Here is a 17651-nt window from a genome sequence, read left to right as displayed (position 1 = left end):
TCAGTTTGTAGCCTTTTTTGTTTATTTTTACTTCTTGTTGTTTCATTCCTTTGTTTTAAGGAAAGGTGGTGGAGCCCTGAGGACTTTTAATTTAAAATGACACACATATATTTGTAGTCCAGCCAGTAATGTAAAAGCTGAGCTAAATTTAAGTCTCAACTTTTATATGTATTCCTCAAATATTAACAGCTAGCCATGTATTCTGTGTTTTCTTTAGTGGCATTTCATATGTGGGTGTGAATACTTTTTTAGTTGCCAAGATAAGTGAATGCTATTATGATGGCAAAATGAAACTTGTGGTGCTGTTTTCCCAGCAGACTGTATGAAGTACTTGCCTTATTTAAAAACAAAAGCCCCAGAAACCAATTTTTTTTTTCTTAAATAACAGATGAGGGCACTGAAATACACGATACAGAATGAAACTTCGTGCTTTACGCTCATTTAAGATACTTGGGCTCAAGATTTTGCATAGGACATAGTATGGTTTTTTCAGCCTCTTGTGAAGTTGTGCTATAATATGTGGTCATGATAAGGTGTATTTTTAGTTTTCTGTAGTTTTGTAGAACATCGTTGTAGCTTAGGGGATCTTTGTAAATGTTTGTAGTAACGGGGGGTAATTGAGAAAGATGCGATCAGAATATTTATAATAAAGCATAACCTAGTTGGGTGTTTGTTTTTTTTTAATTATTGTTTTTCGCTTGATAGTACTGGTGAAGCATGTAGGTTGTGAAATTGGGAGGGGGAAACACACCTTCAAAAGGGTCAGGATAATATGAATAGAAGTTGGAATAGTTGACTAAATAGATCAGATCTTGTTTTCTGAGATGTTTGATCATAGCTAAAAAAAACCAAAACAACCCCCCACAGTATTGCTTTGTATTTGTAAAAGACTCTAGAAATAATTCCAAAGGTTACAGATCTTGTCCTAGTTTTCTGAGGTATCTGTGTTGAAGTGGTGTATATCCTGGGTCAAGGGAAGGCAAGCGGGAAAGCTGCTGATCAATATAAAAAGTGGAGATATAATATTTAATTATTAACAGTTTCTGAGCCTATCGCTTCGTTTATGATGTTGGAAATAACAGTAAATGAAAGTCTCTGGAGGTCAGATAATTTTTTTTCAAGTTTCTAGCTTTTTCTAGACTTGGTAAATACCAGATGCATTGTATCACAGCCTGTGAAGGTTACACAGAAGCCTGTACTAAAAGGCAAAAGACTTCAGTGCTTTGAGAAGAAAGTGGTGCATGTAAGATATAGTGAAGTGTGTGTATATAAGGATGTGTGTATCTGAGAGGGTGAAAATTAGGCTTTCACCAATTCTTCTAGGTGATGATAAGCCATATAAAACTTTGTTTAAAGTATAAGCTTGGGTTGTAAATCCGGTTTTGCCCTGACAACGAGCCAACCAGGTTGTTTCAACTTCATTGTTACATTGCCAAGCTAGTTAAAATAGAAGTCTATCTGTTTTCTTTTTTTCATGTCTCCTGAATGAAATCAATATTCAGGTAGCTTATTTGTCTGCAGCACCTGGTAAAAATGGCTGTGCTTTTATGTTGGCTAACTAAGCCCAAAGTTATCTTTGCTAAGAAAGCAGGACCTCAAGATTGTTCACTTGGTGCTGAATTATAAAGAAGTGGTTGCTTCTAATTTGCTCTTTTTATTAGGTGCTGTTTGTTTTGAAGGTTTGTTTGTTTGTTTTAGCAAGGCAGCCTGAAGCATTGTGGCAGATCCATCAAAGTTGTTGTTTTGTTTTGTTTTTCCCCCCCTGCCCTCCCCCAGCTGCCATTAATCCCATATGGCTAACATGAGTCTTTCTGGTTCGCTGTGGATAGACTGACTTTGGTAGAACTTGAGAAAATAGACTGTATGGATCTTCAAGTTTCAAAAATGGCATGATATCGTGGGATTGATTAAAATCTACTTGCATGCGAAGATTATGCTGACAATCACTTAACATACCGAAATAGTAAGGAAAATGGCTGGGCAGTGCCATCAGAAATTGTAGGAGAGTCATGATTTGCAACTGCTTCACTGTTGAAATGTGGCAGCATCTTTTAGTAACCACGAATACACAATGACAGATTTGAACATGATTGTTGTTTTTTAAAAAAAAAATAAGTAAAGCCTGTTGACTGGAATATAACCCTTCATTTTCTGTTGTCAGCTCACCTGGAGTCCTGATCTCAGATCAGGATCCACTTGTGTGAGAGATATAACAGATTTACAACCTGTGAGTAATACAAGACAATAGATAGAGACAGATGACGAAGAACAGGAAAGAATATTGGTCAGTATTGCTTACATCGTTAGGCAAAGATTTTAACGCTTGAAAACCTGAAATATTTCTTCCTCTAGGCCTCAATGCAAGAAAACTTTGAGGTGGATGAAGCAGTCCTATATAGAGCTTATGGCCGCCTCCCTTAACACATGGGGGCAGTTTGGGGACGATTGGAAGCAGGAAAATGTTATTTATTCAAACTATGGAGGGACTCTTGATTCATAGGCTAATGAATGGACCAGCATTTCGGTACTGAAATGAGACTAGTAGGTTGTCAGGACCTTGAAAGTGAAGATGACATTGATTTGTTCTGATGTGGAACAGAAGAAGGAGCAGTGTGGGGGAACAAAGAGCGGGAAGGTACATTTTTCAAGTTCATCATCTGAATTCTCATATCAATCTCAAATTATGAAACAGAAGGTTTCAGTGCGTATACTTTAAAGCCAGGGAAAGCCTTTTTGTTTTCTAGTTTGGTGATGTCCGTTGTCTTTGTGTGTGTATGTTGCAAGCTAGATTTCCCCAGTTACAGTTGCTTGAGTTTAATTAGAACAGGTAATGGGTGAGATCAAGGGACTGAGATAACCCTTTGACTGTATCTGGACATTAAATCAGCTCCACTGTGTTATGAAGCTGCAATTTAAATTTTTACTACCACAAAAAAAACAAAAAGGCTTTTGTTGTGGTCTGTAGCTATTTTGAGAACTGAGAACATGAAAAACGTCCAGATAATTGGGATTCTAAAAGGTGGCAAAAATGTGGGTGGTTCTAGGAAATCTAGGTTCTGACTCCTTCCTGTATGCAGATCTGATGATCATTTGGACTTTGAACTGGCAGTTAGGACACATAATCAACTTACCAGAAAAGATGAGCTGTACCACTGAAAACTGGTTGACTCTCTATGTTCCTTAGTTAAGACTTTGTTTTCAGTTGTGCCGTTTAAAGATGGTGTCTTAAACCACTGCCTGAGATCCTTCTGAAAATTTTATAGCCATTAAATGCTTTAGTATGGTAGGTACTATAAAGCACTTTTGTCTGACCTAGTTAGCCCTTCATGATTCTTTGGAAGAGGAATGAATGAGTCTGAAAATTATTTCAAAATTGTTAAGACTTAGATGTCCCATGCTAACTGGTGCTTTAAGTTTGGTTAAGTAAAAAAGGGGATTTGCTTTTTTTGCATGCTCTCCCATGAGCCGTGCTAATGTGGTCTTCATGCTTTCTTGTTCAGAACAAGAAACTGATGATTTGACAAGGAGAATTCCTCAAACGTGATGTTTAGACTTGTGACTGAGTTTACAACTGTTGAAAACTTGATGGTCTAATAATATTTTCCTTACTTTCAGATTAACTGCTGAAGTACTGATCGAGTTCTGCTATTCTTCAATGAGGAACTACAGGCTGATCTTTTGCCATAATCTTAAACAACCATAAATGACAAAAGAATGCTTGGTCAGTGAGGGCAGCTGGCGCAGAAAACGTTTTTCAAACTCGGCTGTTTAAGTGCTCTGAGGTAGGTTTCTTAAACTACTTTACTTGGGCTATAAAAAAAAAAAAAAGGAAGTATGGATTTCAGTATCTCTAATCTATTTGAATTTGTCAGTCCATTAGTAACCAGAGAATTAAGTGTGGTTGCAGTGCTTTGACTAACAGTATGTACGTCACGTTCTGTGTGCCATCCTCTATGAAAGTGATTGCTTGCATTTAAGCAAGTATGTTTTCTTTTTTTTATTATTTATTTTGAAAAGACTTTTTTTTCTTTGCTAGAAGAAATATTTTGGTTTCGACAGGATAACAGTTTAATTGAGTGACTTACACTGCCTTTGGTAATCTAGATCCTGTATCAAGCAAAGACTTGCAGGTAAAGCTTGAGCTTCTGCATGATAGGAAGAATGGTATCACTGAGCAACTGTAAACCAGTTTTGGGGGTTTGGGGTTCAGTAAAACTTTTAATTTGATGCAGGTGTTGAAAGCTTTATTGTGTAGATGAGAAAATGCCAAATATATTAGAAGTTGATTGCAATGCAGTTGTGTATCACAAAATACTTCATAATTTCGCGCAACTAAAACTTGTGGTTTCAGTTTGATATGATCCACTAGTTTCATTTCCTCTGGAGAGGCTTTTCTGTTGGATCTGGGAAGCCTGACTGATAAATACTGTGGGAAAGCGTATTGAAGAATCTAGGTCTCCCAAAGTACCTTAAAACTTAAGTAACGATGTTGTAACTAGAATTTTCTGAATTTCCTTGCCACTGTGTATGTTCTTATCGGCCCTCTACTGAGGATTGAACAGAACACCTCAGTAACAGCCATTTATGTAGTTAGCTGTATTTGGAGTTATTACAGAACTTTTCATTAAATCAGTGAACTGATTAAGAGAGACTGGAGAGCATTTGCATTAGGTAATTAAAGCATGTTGTGTTACAGATCAATACATTCAACAGTGTACACTGAACTCTGATTTTTGCTTTTTAATTCCCCTTATTTGACAGAACAGACAGCTTTGATTTTTGGCTGCAAAAAGATATGAGGAAGAGCTCCTCCCCTTCCTTGAGTAACTGCAACTCTGTTCTTGCTAACAAAATATTTGGAATTCCACTTGATGAGCTGCAGCAAGAAGGGCAACCAGACAATGAGGTTCCATTCATAGTCCGTCATGTTGTGGACTATATTGAGGAACATGGTATGTATTATCTTGCTGTACTTTAAATCATATATTTAGCTGTTGTTCTTACAGAATAGATTGTGTTTTTTGAAGATTATTTGTTTTCTTAGGTTACTTACATTTAATTGGGTATGATTTGGGTTGGTCTTTTTTTTTTTTTTTTTCAGTGATACACACTTCCTTTCTTTACTCTTCCTGTTATGTTTGATTATCGCTGTTTTCTAGCTAACACTAATGCAGTCAGTTCAATAGGGTACTTCATAGGAAATTGTGTGTTTTAGGTACTGCTAACATGTACTTTATTGCTGTATTGTTATCTGGGCATAAGAATGTGTTTGTTGGCAAAGGACTGCTGGAAGTCTTGCAAAACTGTTGTCCAGAAAGTCATTCAGTATGTGAATTGTGCATATCTGATTATCGGTATTTTCTGATATATTTATCCATACTGGATCTAAAAGTTTCTTTCTGCAACTTCTTTCTAACTCAGGGGGTCTGGAACAAGAAGGACTTTTTCAAGTCAATGGGAATGCTGAGACAGTGGAGTGGCTTCGGCAACGATATGATAATGGAGAAGATGTGGACCTGGTTAAAGAAGCAGATGTACCCTCAGCTATTAGCCTTCTTAGATTTTTTCTTCAAGAACTTCCAGAGCCAGTTATCCCAGGCAGTTTGCACATACATTTGATGCAACTTTCTCAAGGTAATAATTATTTTTGATTCACTGTTTTAATTTTATCATTTTAAGAGTAAAAAACAGTATTAAATTGAGATTTGTAATGGCACTAGGGTTTCTTTGGTGTTTTGTGTAATAACGTGTGCATCGGGAGGCATTCAAATATACCTTTCTTAGCTTAAACCCCAAATAAATAGGTCCTTTTTAGGAAACTCGGTCTGGATTCAAAGACACAGTTTATCCATCATGCAGGAAAATAGTGAAGCTGCCACATATGCCGATTAGGTCTGAATATTGCATGTTCTTGTGTGTGAATGCTAGGACACTGGTCAAAGCCACTGGAATCAAAGTTATTTGACAGTTTCTCACCACCGATGCTTTAAAAGTGCTAGGGAATGCTTTTGTCTTACTTCCTCTGAATTTCACTTACTCTGCCTGTGTTTCCATGGCACTTAAAGCTTTTGTGTACTAGAGAAGAGTTCTCAAGCCCTGTACTCATGTCATATTTGCTTTCCCACTGCGTATTTTTTTCAGTTTAAAATTCATTTGTAGGAGGAAAAAAACCCCATTGTCATCGTATTGTTGCTAAGTATGTTTTTTCATATACTGCAAAACCTTGCCCTTTCAAATTAACACCCATATGCTGGCACATTATTTTCTTTACCGATTGCCAACTTGCCTATATGTATCCACTCTCCTGGGTCTTTTTGCCTCTGCTGTGTTGGGTGGTGTTGGAGTTGATTCATAACTTGACTAGTAAAAACGCTTGTCTTGCAGTACTACAGTACTAATGTCCTTAAAGGGTTCATTGATGTTGGAGTTCTGTGACAAGACTGAGAGCTGTGCTGGTTGTCACTCTGCAGGAGTGTTACTCATTTTCCAGTGTCAGTTCGTGCTTTTCTTCAAGTGCTGGTCTTGTTTTGCTTTGTAAGATGCACGTTTTTGATTTAATTTTCTGTTGTCGAGTTTATTCCTGATAAGAGCTTGATAACGCTTGTGATAGTCCTGTCTGTTCAGTGGGAATCAGTTTGTAGGATGAGTAGAGCATAGATTTCACATGCTGTTACACTGTATTTACCAAGTGCTGAACTGGAGGGTCATCTACAGCAGTGTGAAGCGGCTTCGTTTTCCTCCCTTGGTAGCCGGTATATCGTGAAACTTTGAATGTGGGGTGGTTATCTGGGTAGCCGATGAGCAGAAGCTGAACACTGATGTGTGAGGCACTAAATAGTCTTGTGCTGGAAACGAATTTTGGAAGCTACTGGCTAGAGAAACTTCTTGAAGGCTGAAGTTTTGTTTGTTTTTGTCCCATGCAGTAATGAGAAACTGAAGTGGGTAGGGAATTTCATTAGTGGTATGTCTGCTATTTGGTTTGCGTTGCTACGGTCATGGTTCATTGGACCTAAGTAGCTAGTAGACCGTTGTTTGGGGGTTTTTGGATTTGTTTGTTTGTTTTTTTCTCCCTGAAAAAGATAATAAATAACTAAAGGATTGTTAAGACAGTAATGCAGAATGCTGCAGGTTGCTCAGCTAATACTGCTGTGCACCTTGATTTGCAATGCTATTTATCAGGACTGGAAATGGACTTGAGATATACGCACTTGGTGTGACAGTGTAATTCCCTTCTATAACTTGTAAAATACGGTGTGAAGCTGGGGTTTTATCCATCTTTAAATACATGACTGTGGAAGGATTTACATATGGGTTGTTTCGGGAAAAGAGCTGTTCTTCAGCATGTAAGTCCCCATTTGGTTCCATTTTGTTAAATATACAGAGAAACTTCATTTAAACTTGCAGCTTATGTCCTTACTGTCTTTTAAAGTGTAAAATAACTTTAAAATCTTTCTGAACTCACTTTATCTCTGTACCAAGGAAATCAAAACACATAAACTTTAAATGTCGTTTCCTGATACTAAAATTAGAGTTTCGGTTTCCTCTACTCAGGTTTTGACTTTTGGTATTTGACTGTTGGCTAGACATATCTATGCTGGTTTCCAGAATTATAATATCAGCTGCTTTTTCGGCAGAGGAATTGCTTACAGAAGTGCAGAAGGTGGTAATAATTTTGGATCCATATGATACTTCTGCTGTTTCCCTCTTTAGCAGGCCTTCCGTATTGTTAGGTTGTTAGGTGAAGCTTAGTTCTCAAAACGACTTAGGCCACACCTTGTCGTATATCTATATTCATCTTTTGAGGCTTGTTCTGTGCAGGCCTAATGGTGGTTGCTCAAAGGCAAGGGATTGTAGTAATTGAAGTGTGAATTTGACCCCAGCGCTCTAGGCTGTGTGTCCCAGAAGTTTGTATCCATGATTTACTGCCAGAGGACTTCAGTTACAGATAAGAATATCCTCACTTCAGAACTCTGGCTGTTGTTTAAACCTAAATTTTAGGACAGATTTGTTAGACAAAACATTTAGATGTGTATGTGCAAGGTGGTCTGACTATCCCCTCTCTCTCTCTCTTTTTTTTTTTGAAGGTCTACTTCCCACACGCGTTTCTAGAATAAAAACTAACAACAATATATTAATTTTATTGTGTTACTGTGCTGAGAAAACTACTTTTCTGTGCCTGGTTACCTGTATTCAAATACTGTAGGTGTTGACTGTGTCCAAGCAAATGAAGTCCTGCACAGTTAATGTTTGGTATTATCGTAGATACATAACAGGGAATTTACTCACTTCTTTGATTTGGTATTAAGGACCAGGATGTCTGAGCTCTCTCATCTAGAGAGGCAGAGCGACTGCTCATCATTTTCAAACATCTTTTTCCCTTTCTAACTAATCCCAGAAGAATTTTCAAATATCTGAGAAAGAAGGGGAGGCCTGTTACTATAACTTTTTCTCCCGTTTTGCTTTCCTGACATTTCCTTTATATGGAATTTCTCTGTTAGCAACAATTATGAACTCTGAACCTTGTTGCCTATAAGGCTGATAATGTAACAGATGAGGTTTGTGGGGAGATATTTTGATGAAGCTAGTTAGATGTAGGGTGAGAATAAGGAAGTTTTATGGAGACCCTTTTTTGGGTCTGAAATTGAATCAGCAAGCTTCAAGCTAAGTATGCGTTAGGATAACTGCATTGAGATTGCTTATATTCATCAGTTAAGTATTACAAAAGGAAGTAGAGTTGAGAATGGGATGCTTATAGAGGAAAAAGTGACAAAGTGCTTAGCTTACCTGAAATGGGGAGAATTTTAACTAGCTTTTAAGTTGACTCACTACCTCTGGAGCTGTTGCTATCTCTAGAGCTCTTCTGCAAAGCAGTTGTTATATAAAAATGGTAAATGAAAGGATATGGAGGAGCTAGCCCTATGTAATCGGAAACCTGAGTGAGCATTAATTGTGGAAAACATGCTGAAAACTGCTGATTGGACTTGCAGAGGAGAATATGGTAGCAATCATTGGTTTAGCTTATCAATTTCTGCTTCATAGAAGAAATTATATTTATCATTAGGGAAAGTAATCTGGTGGTACTCTGCTATGGGATCTACTGAGGAGGGTTTTTTTTTTTTTTTTTTTTTTTTGCTATGTTCCCCCACCTCTTCACCACCCCTCCAAACCTCTGACATCATTGAAGAAAAGTGACGGAATAGGAAATGGGTTATCGGCCTCCCTTGGAAAGATCAGAGAGGAAGAGACTAATCCAGAGACAGAAACGAGAGGATGCGATGCTAGGACAGATAGACTGTTATGAAGTACTACCACTATGAATACTCTTCAGATATGTGGGCTGGATACTTTGGTTTTTGGGTTTGGGGGTGGTAGTGTTCTTTTTCCATGGAGAAATATAGTACGAAAAATCTTAGACCAAACAAGTGCAAGTCAAATTCGGACATTTTTGTCTGTGGTCTGACCAAATTAGTTGTACTTCAGCAGTAAGTAATTTTTGTCAGAGTCAAAAAGTTGATCAATATCAAATGTGAAAAAGCAGATGTTTTACTTTTGTGATTAAAATATCTTTATTACCTTTTTCAGATTATAATAATGAAGATGAATTTGGAAGAAAGTTGAGGTTCCTCTTGCAGCAGCTTCCACCTGTTAATTACAGTTTGTTAAAGTTTCTGTGTAAGTTCTTAGCTAATGTAGCATCGCATCATGAAGAAATTTGGTCGGCAAGTTCTTTAGCTGCAGTCTTTGGCCCGGATGTTTTTCAGTAAGTTCATACAGTGTTTTTATGTGAATTCAACAGTGTACATCTGTAGTCTAAAGTCTTTCTTAGTCCATGAGTAACAGCATCAAGTACACAAAAAGTTTTGGGCAATATGTTTCTTTCCATTCCTTCCACTCCCTCACCCCAGTTTTGCCTTAAAATTTTTTCTTGGATTTAAACAACAGCTTGTCTATGAGCTATGGTGTTAGAAACCACTGATCTTGCATTACTGTAATTATATTGAGATTCAAATTCTTTAGAGATAGCTTATAAGATTACTATTTGCAGCAAGAAAGCAGTGCTGGGAGAAAGCTCTTAAAGTAGGAAGTATACTGGGGTTTCCTCTCTACAGGAAAACACTTGAATTATAAACATTCCTCATGAAGACTTAATTGACTGAATAGTTGTTACTTCATCACTTTTAAATATAAACTAGTGGAAACATTTATAATGCAGTAATGTGAAGGTATGTGTAAAGGTTGGTGTGTTCACAATGGATTGGGGATAATGGTGTGAAATGTAGCCCTTAGTCATAGAAGCTGTTCACAGGAGTTCTTTCAGGAAAGAGTTGGATTTAGACTTTTAGACTAAAACAGCGTTGAATTCTTTAGCATTTACACAGATGTGGAGGATCTGAAAGAGCAAGAAATAGTTAGCAGAATAATGGCGGGACTTCTGGAGAACTACTATGAATTCTTTGAAAATGAAGAGGAAGATTTTTCATCTACTAATGATTTAAGCTCAATAACTGAGCAGGTAAGAATATTTTAAATGCCAGTATTTTGTCACTTAAGTAACTGTCATACACGTTTATGTTTATGAAAGATATGTTGAAATATACTTTTCTTTAGTGTGCCTTTCGGTAGATTCTCGCAAACTGATAAAACCTGGTATTTCCTTATTTAACAGTTATTTAACATAGATAACATGTTAACATATTAAGATACTTAACGTGGCTTGTGAAATTGTTGCTTTGTAGTAAGTACAGCTATGCTATATAGAAAAATATGTAAGAACTCAGCCAACAATGATATCCTGCCCAATATAGATACTGTTATGCATCTATAAAAGACAGAAAAATATATAAACAGTACATCTTTTTAATTAGGAAAGGAGAACTGATTTTTAAGCAAATGCAGAACTGTTGTTGGTCTTGGTCAATAATATTTTTAGGTGTGTCTTACAGAAACATGCAGGGTCTCGCACTCCACTTGATGATGTTATCAGTGGTGGTTCCCTATGCCAAAATTTTTGAATGTTGTTTCTGATTCTAGGACTTCAAAATATCATCTTGACATTAGTGGGGAAAAGCGTTGAAATTAGAGAAACAAAATTGACTGGAATAGAAATGCCCTTGGTCCTAGATTTCACCTGTCAGGATTGCCAGATCACCTGACCGTGGTATCGATTATCAATCACTCTTATGCCTTTCCTCACAACAAATTTGACTTTGTGAAGTAAAATGCTATGTCATGCGGGGTTAAATAGAGATGGAGAGTTGTTAGGGAAATGAAAATGTTCTATTGTGATACAACCTCCTTCTGTTGGCAAATATTTTTAATTCTAACAAGTCATTGTATGTAAGTGACAATGCATGGAAGAAGTAGTTTTTGTATTATCGAAGCCAGGTTCATGGATTATTAATAAAACCTTGGCTGAAACTCTTCCTTCGAAATATGGAAAGCTATAAACTGAATTTTCTCACGTTCAGTTGGCTTAACACATGATGTATTTTCTTGAAAGAGGAAAAAGGGTAAATAGCCAGCAGTTGCTAAGGAAGGTAACAAGAAATATTGAATTTTTAAAGCCTAACCATCCCACAAACCCGTCCTCTAGCAAGACAAGTAAGGCAAGTACTAGGGCAGCTGTTTGCTTCCTCTTCCCTGCAGGAGACACCTCACCCATCGGTCTGGTCTGCCAAGCACGGGCAGCAAGTTCTGGGTTGAGCAGCTTCTGCTCTGCTGGCTCTTCTGGCAAAGTGCTGCAGCTTTGCAATGTTTGCTGTCTCTTTAGCTCTTCGCAGGAATACGTCTAGCACTGAGAACTGACACAGCCCTGCTGCATGCAGGAAGCTGTTAAATAAAGCTGGGCTGTAACTTTTGCAACCTGAGGCTCAGGACTGTCGTCTTAAGTTGGGATGACTGCTCTTTAAAGTACAGTTAGTTGATCTGTACTCTCATGCTTTAAAATTACTGATTTGTCTGTGGGTTATGATATGTTTTAGCAAAGTTTTCCCAAGCATAACAGTCAGTGTGGTGTGTTTTGGGTTTGGTTTTTTTTTTTTTTATCCCTAAATTTGAGGCCTGTTGGGATGTCCCTTTAATTTCCTGGCGTCTCCACCAGATGTCAACAGTGCACTACTGTTGGGTCCTGTTCCGTCCCGGGCTGGTGCGGTGGGGGTACAGAAGGGCCACTGTCTCCACTGGGTGCAGCCCCAGTGGCAGCTGACTGTGTGCCGCTGGGCTTGCCCTTGCTTCACTGGCACATCCTCCTGCAATTACGGAGGAAAGTTGGGGATAAACACGTTTCTTGCCCTGAATGTAGCACCATATAATGCATTACACCCCTTTTAAAAATAAATAAACATCTCTTCTCTGCCTTCGGTGTAATCTTAAACTGATAAAGTTTCAATTTTTCTTAATATCTGACATGAGTATAAAACAAAGCTGAATTATAAAGTGTATTTTCTTGAGGCTGCTGCTGCTACTTTATTTTCTGCGTTTTGCAAGTTTGGGAGATCAGTGATCAATCACAGACGGGCTTTGCAAATCAGTCACTTTTGTTGAGTTTACCTCTTTGTGTTTTAGAAATAGTTGCTTTGTAGAAAATGAAGGTGTCGTTGGCTATGTTGTTTTACTTTTCAAATTGGCTGTATTTTACTTCTTCAGTAAAAACATTTGTATTTGGAAACAAAAATAGACAAGAGGCTTCACAGAAACTTCTCAATAGTCTTGCTCTTACATTTACCTTTACAAGTATTCATTCAGTGCTTTAAAGTTTGGATTCTTAGATTTCTATATTGCCTTCCATAGAGGGGTTTGAAAACGCCTCTCATGTAATATACAAATAAGGCTGCCTATGGAATGGAGGAGAATTACCTGTCCTTATTTTATACATAGAAAAAGAAAGGCTCTGTGCCTTGGGACTTCAGTGTAGTCAGGATTTTGTTGTTTCTTCATTCTGCTTGTGTTCATTTACTACATCAAAGGTGCTTCCCTTTTCAGTTTTTGTCCAGTGTTTCTAAAGAGTTATGTAGCTTTTTAGTGATGTGGAATGTATGATTTTACATAAAAGCAAGTATAGCATTCCTGGCTTTCTAAAATTAAAAAATGTGTTCTCCTCTCACATGGACGTTGTTTGTATACCTCTTGTACTCATTTAGAATCATAGAATAGTGCGAGTCAGAAGGGACCTTTAAAGGTCATCTAGTTCAACCTAGTCATCTAGTATAATGAGTAGGGACATCTTCAACTAGATCAGGCTGCTCAGAGCCCCGTGCAACTTGGCCTTGAATGGTTCCTGGGATGGGGCATCTACCACCTCTCTGGGCAACCTCGGTCAGTGCTTCACCATCATCAGCATAAAAAATTGCTTCCTAATATCCAGTCTAAATCTTCCCTCTTTTAGTTTAAAGCCATTACCCCTTGTCCTGTTGCAACAGGCCCTGCTAAAAATTTGTTGCCGTCTTTCGTAGAAGTTCCCTTTCAGTACTGAAAGGCCGCAGTAAGGTCTCCCTGGAGCCCTCTCTTCTCCAGGCTGAACAACCCCAGCTCTCTCAGCCTGTCCCCATAGGAGAGATGCTCCAGCCCTCAGAGCACTTTTGTGGCCCTCTTGTGGACCCGCTCCAACAGGTTGATGTCTTTCCTGTGCTGAGGGCTCCAGAGCTGGACACAGTACTTAAGAGGTCTGGACCTCTTAAAAGAACTTTTCAAGCCATTAACTGTGATTAAATCTTTTTTAGATCAATGATCTCTTGGAAGAGGAGGAAGATGTAAAGCTTGAGCAGTCTGAAGAACTTCCAGAAGATGGCACAGAGAAACCTGATGAAAGGCCAGCTGTGGTGCATCTAGATATGACAGGGAGTCTCTCGGATTCCAGGAGTGTTACAGCATCAACAAGGTAACTTGTTTCTGCCTCGGAGGTTGGGTTTAAAGTTTGGAGTATAGTCTCTTCTGTCTGAGAGAGAGAAGCTGTCAGACTTTTGAGGTAAGTGGTGTTGTCCACAAACTGAAGCTGTGGAAGTAGGTGCAGTTCTTGTAGTAAAATATGGGATAAAATAACTGTTCCCAAATTCAGAAGAGGAACGCCTGTAGAACTCGGATTGGATTATTTATGGTGATTTATGCAGAGAAAGGGAAAAGGGGCATATTTTAGTGAAACCATAAAGTGTTATTTAAACAGTAAATTTTGTAGCAGAAATTAAGCAGAAACTAAAAAGTATCTGAGTATTTGTAGATGCAAATCCATTCTGTGCCATCTTTCCACCACCCCTTTCAGTGGGAAATCCTAGGATGATTTCTTGTCACATGCTAGTGTCCTTACATGACCCTAATTCATTCCTAAACCTGTGAGAATTTATTTGTCCAGGTTGGTCTTTTTTTGTGCCCAGTTTGGTCAGGTGTTAAATGAGGAGGAAAGTACTTTCTTATTTCCCTAGAGTACAGTGGAATATACTTCATAAACAATTGTAATGAAGACTGTCTAGATGTGATTACTTCCTGAAAATATGCTAGAGAGAGAAAGCACCAGGCATGAAGAGGAACTATATATGACTAAAAGGGCAGTGGAGAGCAAGTGGGATAATATTGACCATTAATGATTTTTAGGTTGGAATATAGATGTTCTAGAAAAGCCTTTAGTAGGAGCACCGTGGAAGAAATTTTGAGCACTTTTAAGATAGCATTTTGTAAGGTTATACGTGAGACTTCGTAGAATGGGTTGCTTGCAAAAAAACTTGATTTCTAAGGTCCAGAAGGTCTCCTTAATTTGAGTTGAAATGAGGGCTCTGGATACCTCGGTTTGTGAAAGTTGACTTGCTAATACGAAGATCCTTCTTCAGTTAATTTAAACCCTGCCGACTAAATTTATCTTGGAGGCTGATGTTTCTTTGTTATATCAATGTAGGAGTGACATGTACCTATGCACAAGCTGAGGTTTAATTTGTTAATTGCTTTTTAGAAAAAAGTTACTAGAAAAATGCATAGAAAGCCGAGGTCTTGCATTGTCCTAACAGGTGTAAGGGCTGCTGAAGCTGGAGGGACCTGTGTTACCTGCCTAAGAGCCAGACTCTGTAGAGGGATGAGGCAGGAGTACTAGAGTGGGAGTCAGATTTTAATTAAGACCTGTCCTCTTAAAGGAGATGCATAAACTTAAAATGGTACTTGCATTTGAGAGCTTATTTGCACTTGCTTGTAATACACAGGTTTGTTTTACATGCTTGGTAGTACACAAGTTTTAATTTTTAAGGCTGTTTTACTTGTATTATAGTTTACATAGCTCTGCAGGATGTGTTAGGTGTGGGCATTGCATGTAAGAACTTGTAGGGAGGGGTGAGAAAGAATCTATAATAAAAGTGTGACTAAAAGGGGTGGAAACGCAGGGGTAATGCAGGATAAGTTTAGTGCCTACGAGCAACCAGTCTCAAGAATGTGGATTTCAGGTTGAAATCTGTTCAGCAGCTTGGCTGCACGCTTCCTTCTGCTTTGTTGCAGGAATTAGTAAAATATAAAATCAGGAGAGAAACATAATTCTGTTTTGTAATTTAACTTATATTTTAATTGTTAATTATCCTTTTCAGCAAGATAGCTGGTTAATTTTAGTTTGATTTAAATTAAAAGTTGCTGCAATTGGAATACGTAAAAAAGTGCTGCTTCTTCCAATTAAAGCTTTAAAGCAATTTAACTATTCACAGGTATTTAGTTGCTTGCGGAATGTGTAAGCGCAGCAGTAGTGACAAACTCAACATGTTCGAGAGTTTAAATTTGATAGCCTGAAGAGAAAAACATTTTTACTCAATGTTTAGGGTTAATTAAAAATTAATAGGCGTTAATTATGGTTGGCATTTTACATAATTTGTGGTAAAGGATAAGGAGGAATCCTGTAGAAGGAAGAATTTTGACTGTAAAACCAGAACAACTGCAGGAAATGTAAAAATAAATAAATTACAGTGAATGAGAAAGTATGCTTTATTAAACTTTTAACCACTATAATTACTCTAAATATTTTTCCAAACTTAAAGGCTTTCATAGTATGCATTTAGTGGCCTTTTTTTGTTGTAGTTTCTTGATGTAAAAAAAAAAAAAGTATTTAAAAAAGCAAATGTTAATGCAGGTTTATTGGGATGTTTGTCTTGACATAGGGCCTGCAGCATCTGAAAAAGGAAAGAGAAGTAGAATTTAAACATGATTCTTGCAGTTCCTTAACCGGTAGTTTTGTTACCTCTTTGCTGTTGTCAGATTTTTGGGAACTGACTATCTGTATATTTTTGGTCTCTGTGGAGAGATAGAGAAGAATGCTGAGGTTGCATGTTCCGCACGCTAAAGATTAGTTATCTTGATTCATTCAATGGGGTGTATGACCTTCCTTCTAGTTATTTGGACTGTAACTTGCTCATAATTTTGCTCACTACCTTTTTTCTTTACTCTTTCTGTTTGTTCTTTCTGAAACACATGACCTTCATGCACTGCATGGTGTTAATTTGACTTTGAGTGTGAGAGAGATCCAGTGAGAATGTGGATAATCATTAATGCAGTTTGATTTAGTGACTGCTGGAAAATGGTATTTAAAATAAACCTGTTGACCGATCTTTAAGGCCGTTACCCAAACAGGGCGCATTTGCTGCACACGATTTGACAATGCGTTTGTAAAGGAAACATCATACTCTCCTTTACCAGAAGCCTTTTCACCAGGGTTCCTTTGGTTTTGCTGTCCTGACTTTCGGAGGAAAGAATTACTGACTCAGAGTTGCAGCTGACTTTTAAGACGTGCTGTTGAAATAATCACTTTAGAATTCTTCTCTGTCACTCCAAATTTTTCATCACTGCGCTTTGCCAAGCGGTATTTGCTTTATACTTTTTGCAGTTCTTCTCAAATATTGTCAGTCGAAAGCCTATTATAAAAACTCTTAATACATTCTTTGGGCTTTTCAAAATTATATTTGTAATTATAATATATAATTATATAAAATATATTATTATATATAATTATATTTGTATTTATGACAAATAGTAAGTTCTGTAAACAGTTTGCTTTGTCTATATGAAATGCAATGTCAAGGGTGAGCTCCTCACTGCTTGTGTGATATTTTTGTTAACCCTTTTTTGCTTTAATTAGCTCTGATCAGTGCAGGCAATAGTATTAACAGCAACAGAGTGAGACAAAATGCATAGATAGAGCAAGGCTAATCACCATCAACTGCCTGAATTGCTAGAAAATATATTATTCTTTTAGTTTAGGGCTCTCTTTCACATCCAAATACTTGTCCCTCCTTCCATGCTGGAAAATCGGTGAACAACACGTTAGGAAAGCTTTCAAGTGTTGATTGGGCAGCTTATTGTCAGGAGTGACCTCATGTTGCAGTCTATTTCTATTTAGACTGCGGGGTTTAGTGCAGCACTCCAGAAGTGCTGCCTGACAAGCAGCCATTGAAGCCCGGCGAGCAGCATGCATAACCAGCAGCCAGCAGCCCGCTTCGCTGCTTTTCAAATGAAGCAGTTTTACATCAAGTGCTCGTTTGGGATAGCAAAAATAATCAGAATGGCCTGTAAAGTTCTGCAGCACAGGTAAATATATAAAAGGCAAATGCGGCTTTGATGTGCTTGCAAATGAGACCTTATTTTTTAACTTTAAAATTGTCTCAGATTAAATGTATTTTGGGGACATTAGGAAGTGAAAT

At 37.7% G+C, this 17651-nt stretch overlaps 1 protein-coding gene across 7 annotated transcripts in view; it reads left to right on the top strand.

Annotated features, from left to right (window-relative positions):
* Window positions 1-17651, top strand: part of FAM13B (family with sequence similarity 13 member B) — a 51997-nt gene that overhangs the window by 7470 nt on the left and 26876 nt on the right. For 6 of the 7 annotated variants that reach the window (XM_063348779.1, XM_063348784.1, XM_063348778.1 and 3 more), the window contains exons 2-7: window positions 3616-3782; window positions 4762-4952; window positions 5422-5634; window positions 9583-9760; window positions 10369-10513; window positions 13719-13876. In XM_063348779.1, coding sequence (XP_063204849.1) covers window positions 4796-4952; window positions 5422-5634; window positions 9583-9760; window positions 10369-10513; window positions 13719-13876 — 851 coding nt within the window. In that variant the 5' untranslated portion in view covers window positions 3616-3782; window positions 4762-4795. The remainder of the gene's footprint in view (window positions 1-3615; window positions 3783-4761; window positions 4953-5421; window positions 5635-9582; window positions 9761-10368; window positions 10514-13718; window positions 13877-17651) is intronic. The other variant, XM_063348780.1, reaches the window with a different exon arrangement.

Source organism: Chroicocephalus ridibundus, chromosome 11 (assembly GCF_963924245.1).
Source record: "Chroicocephalus ridibundus chromosome 11, bChrRid1.1, whole genome shotgun sequence".
NCBI lineage: Eukaryota > Metazoa > Chordata > Aves > Charadriiformes > Laridae > Chroicocephalus > Chroicocephalus ridibundus.
Note: the sequence above shows the minus strand (reverse complement) of the source record. Positions and strands in the feature narration are given on the sequence as shown.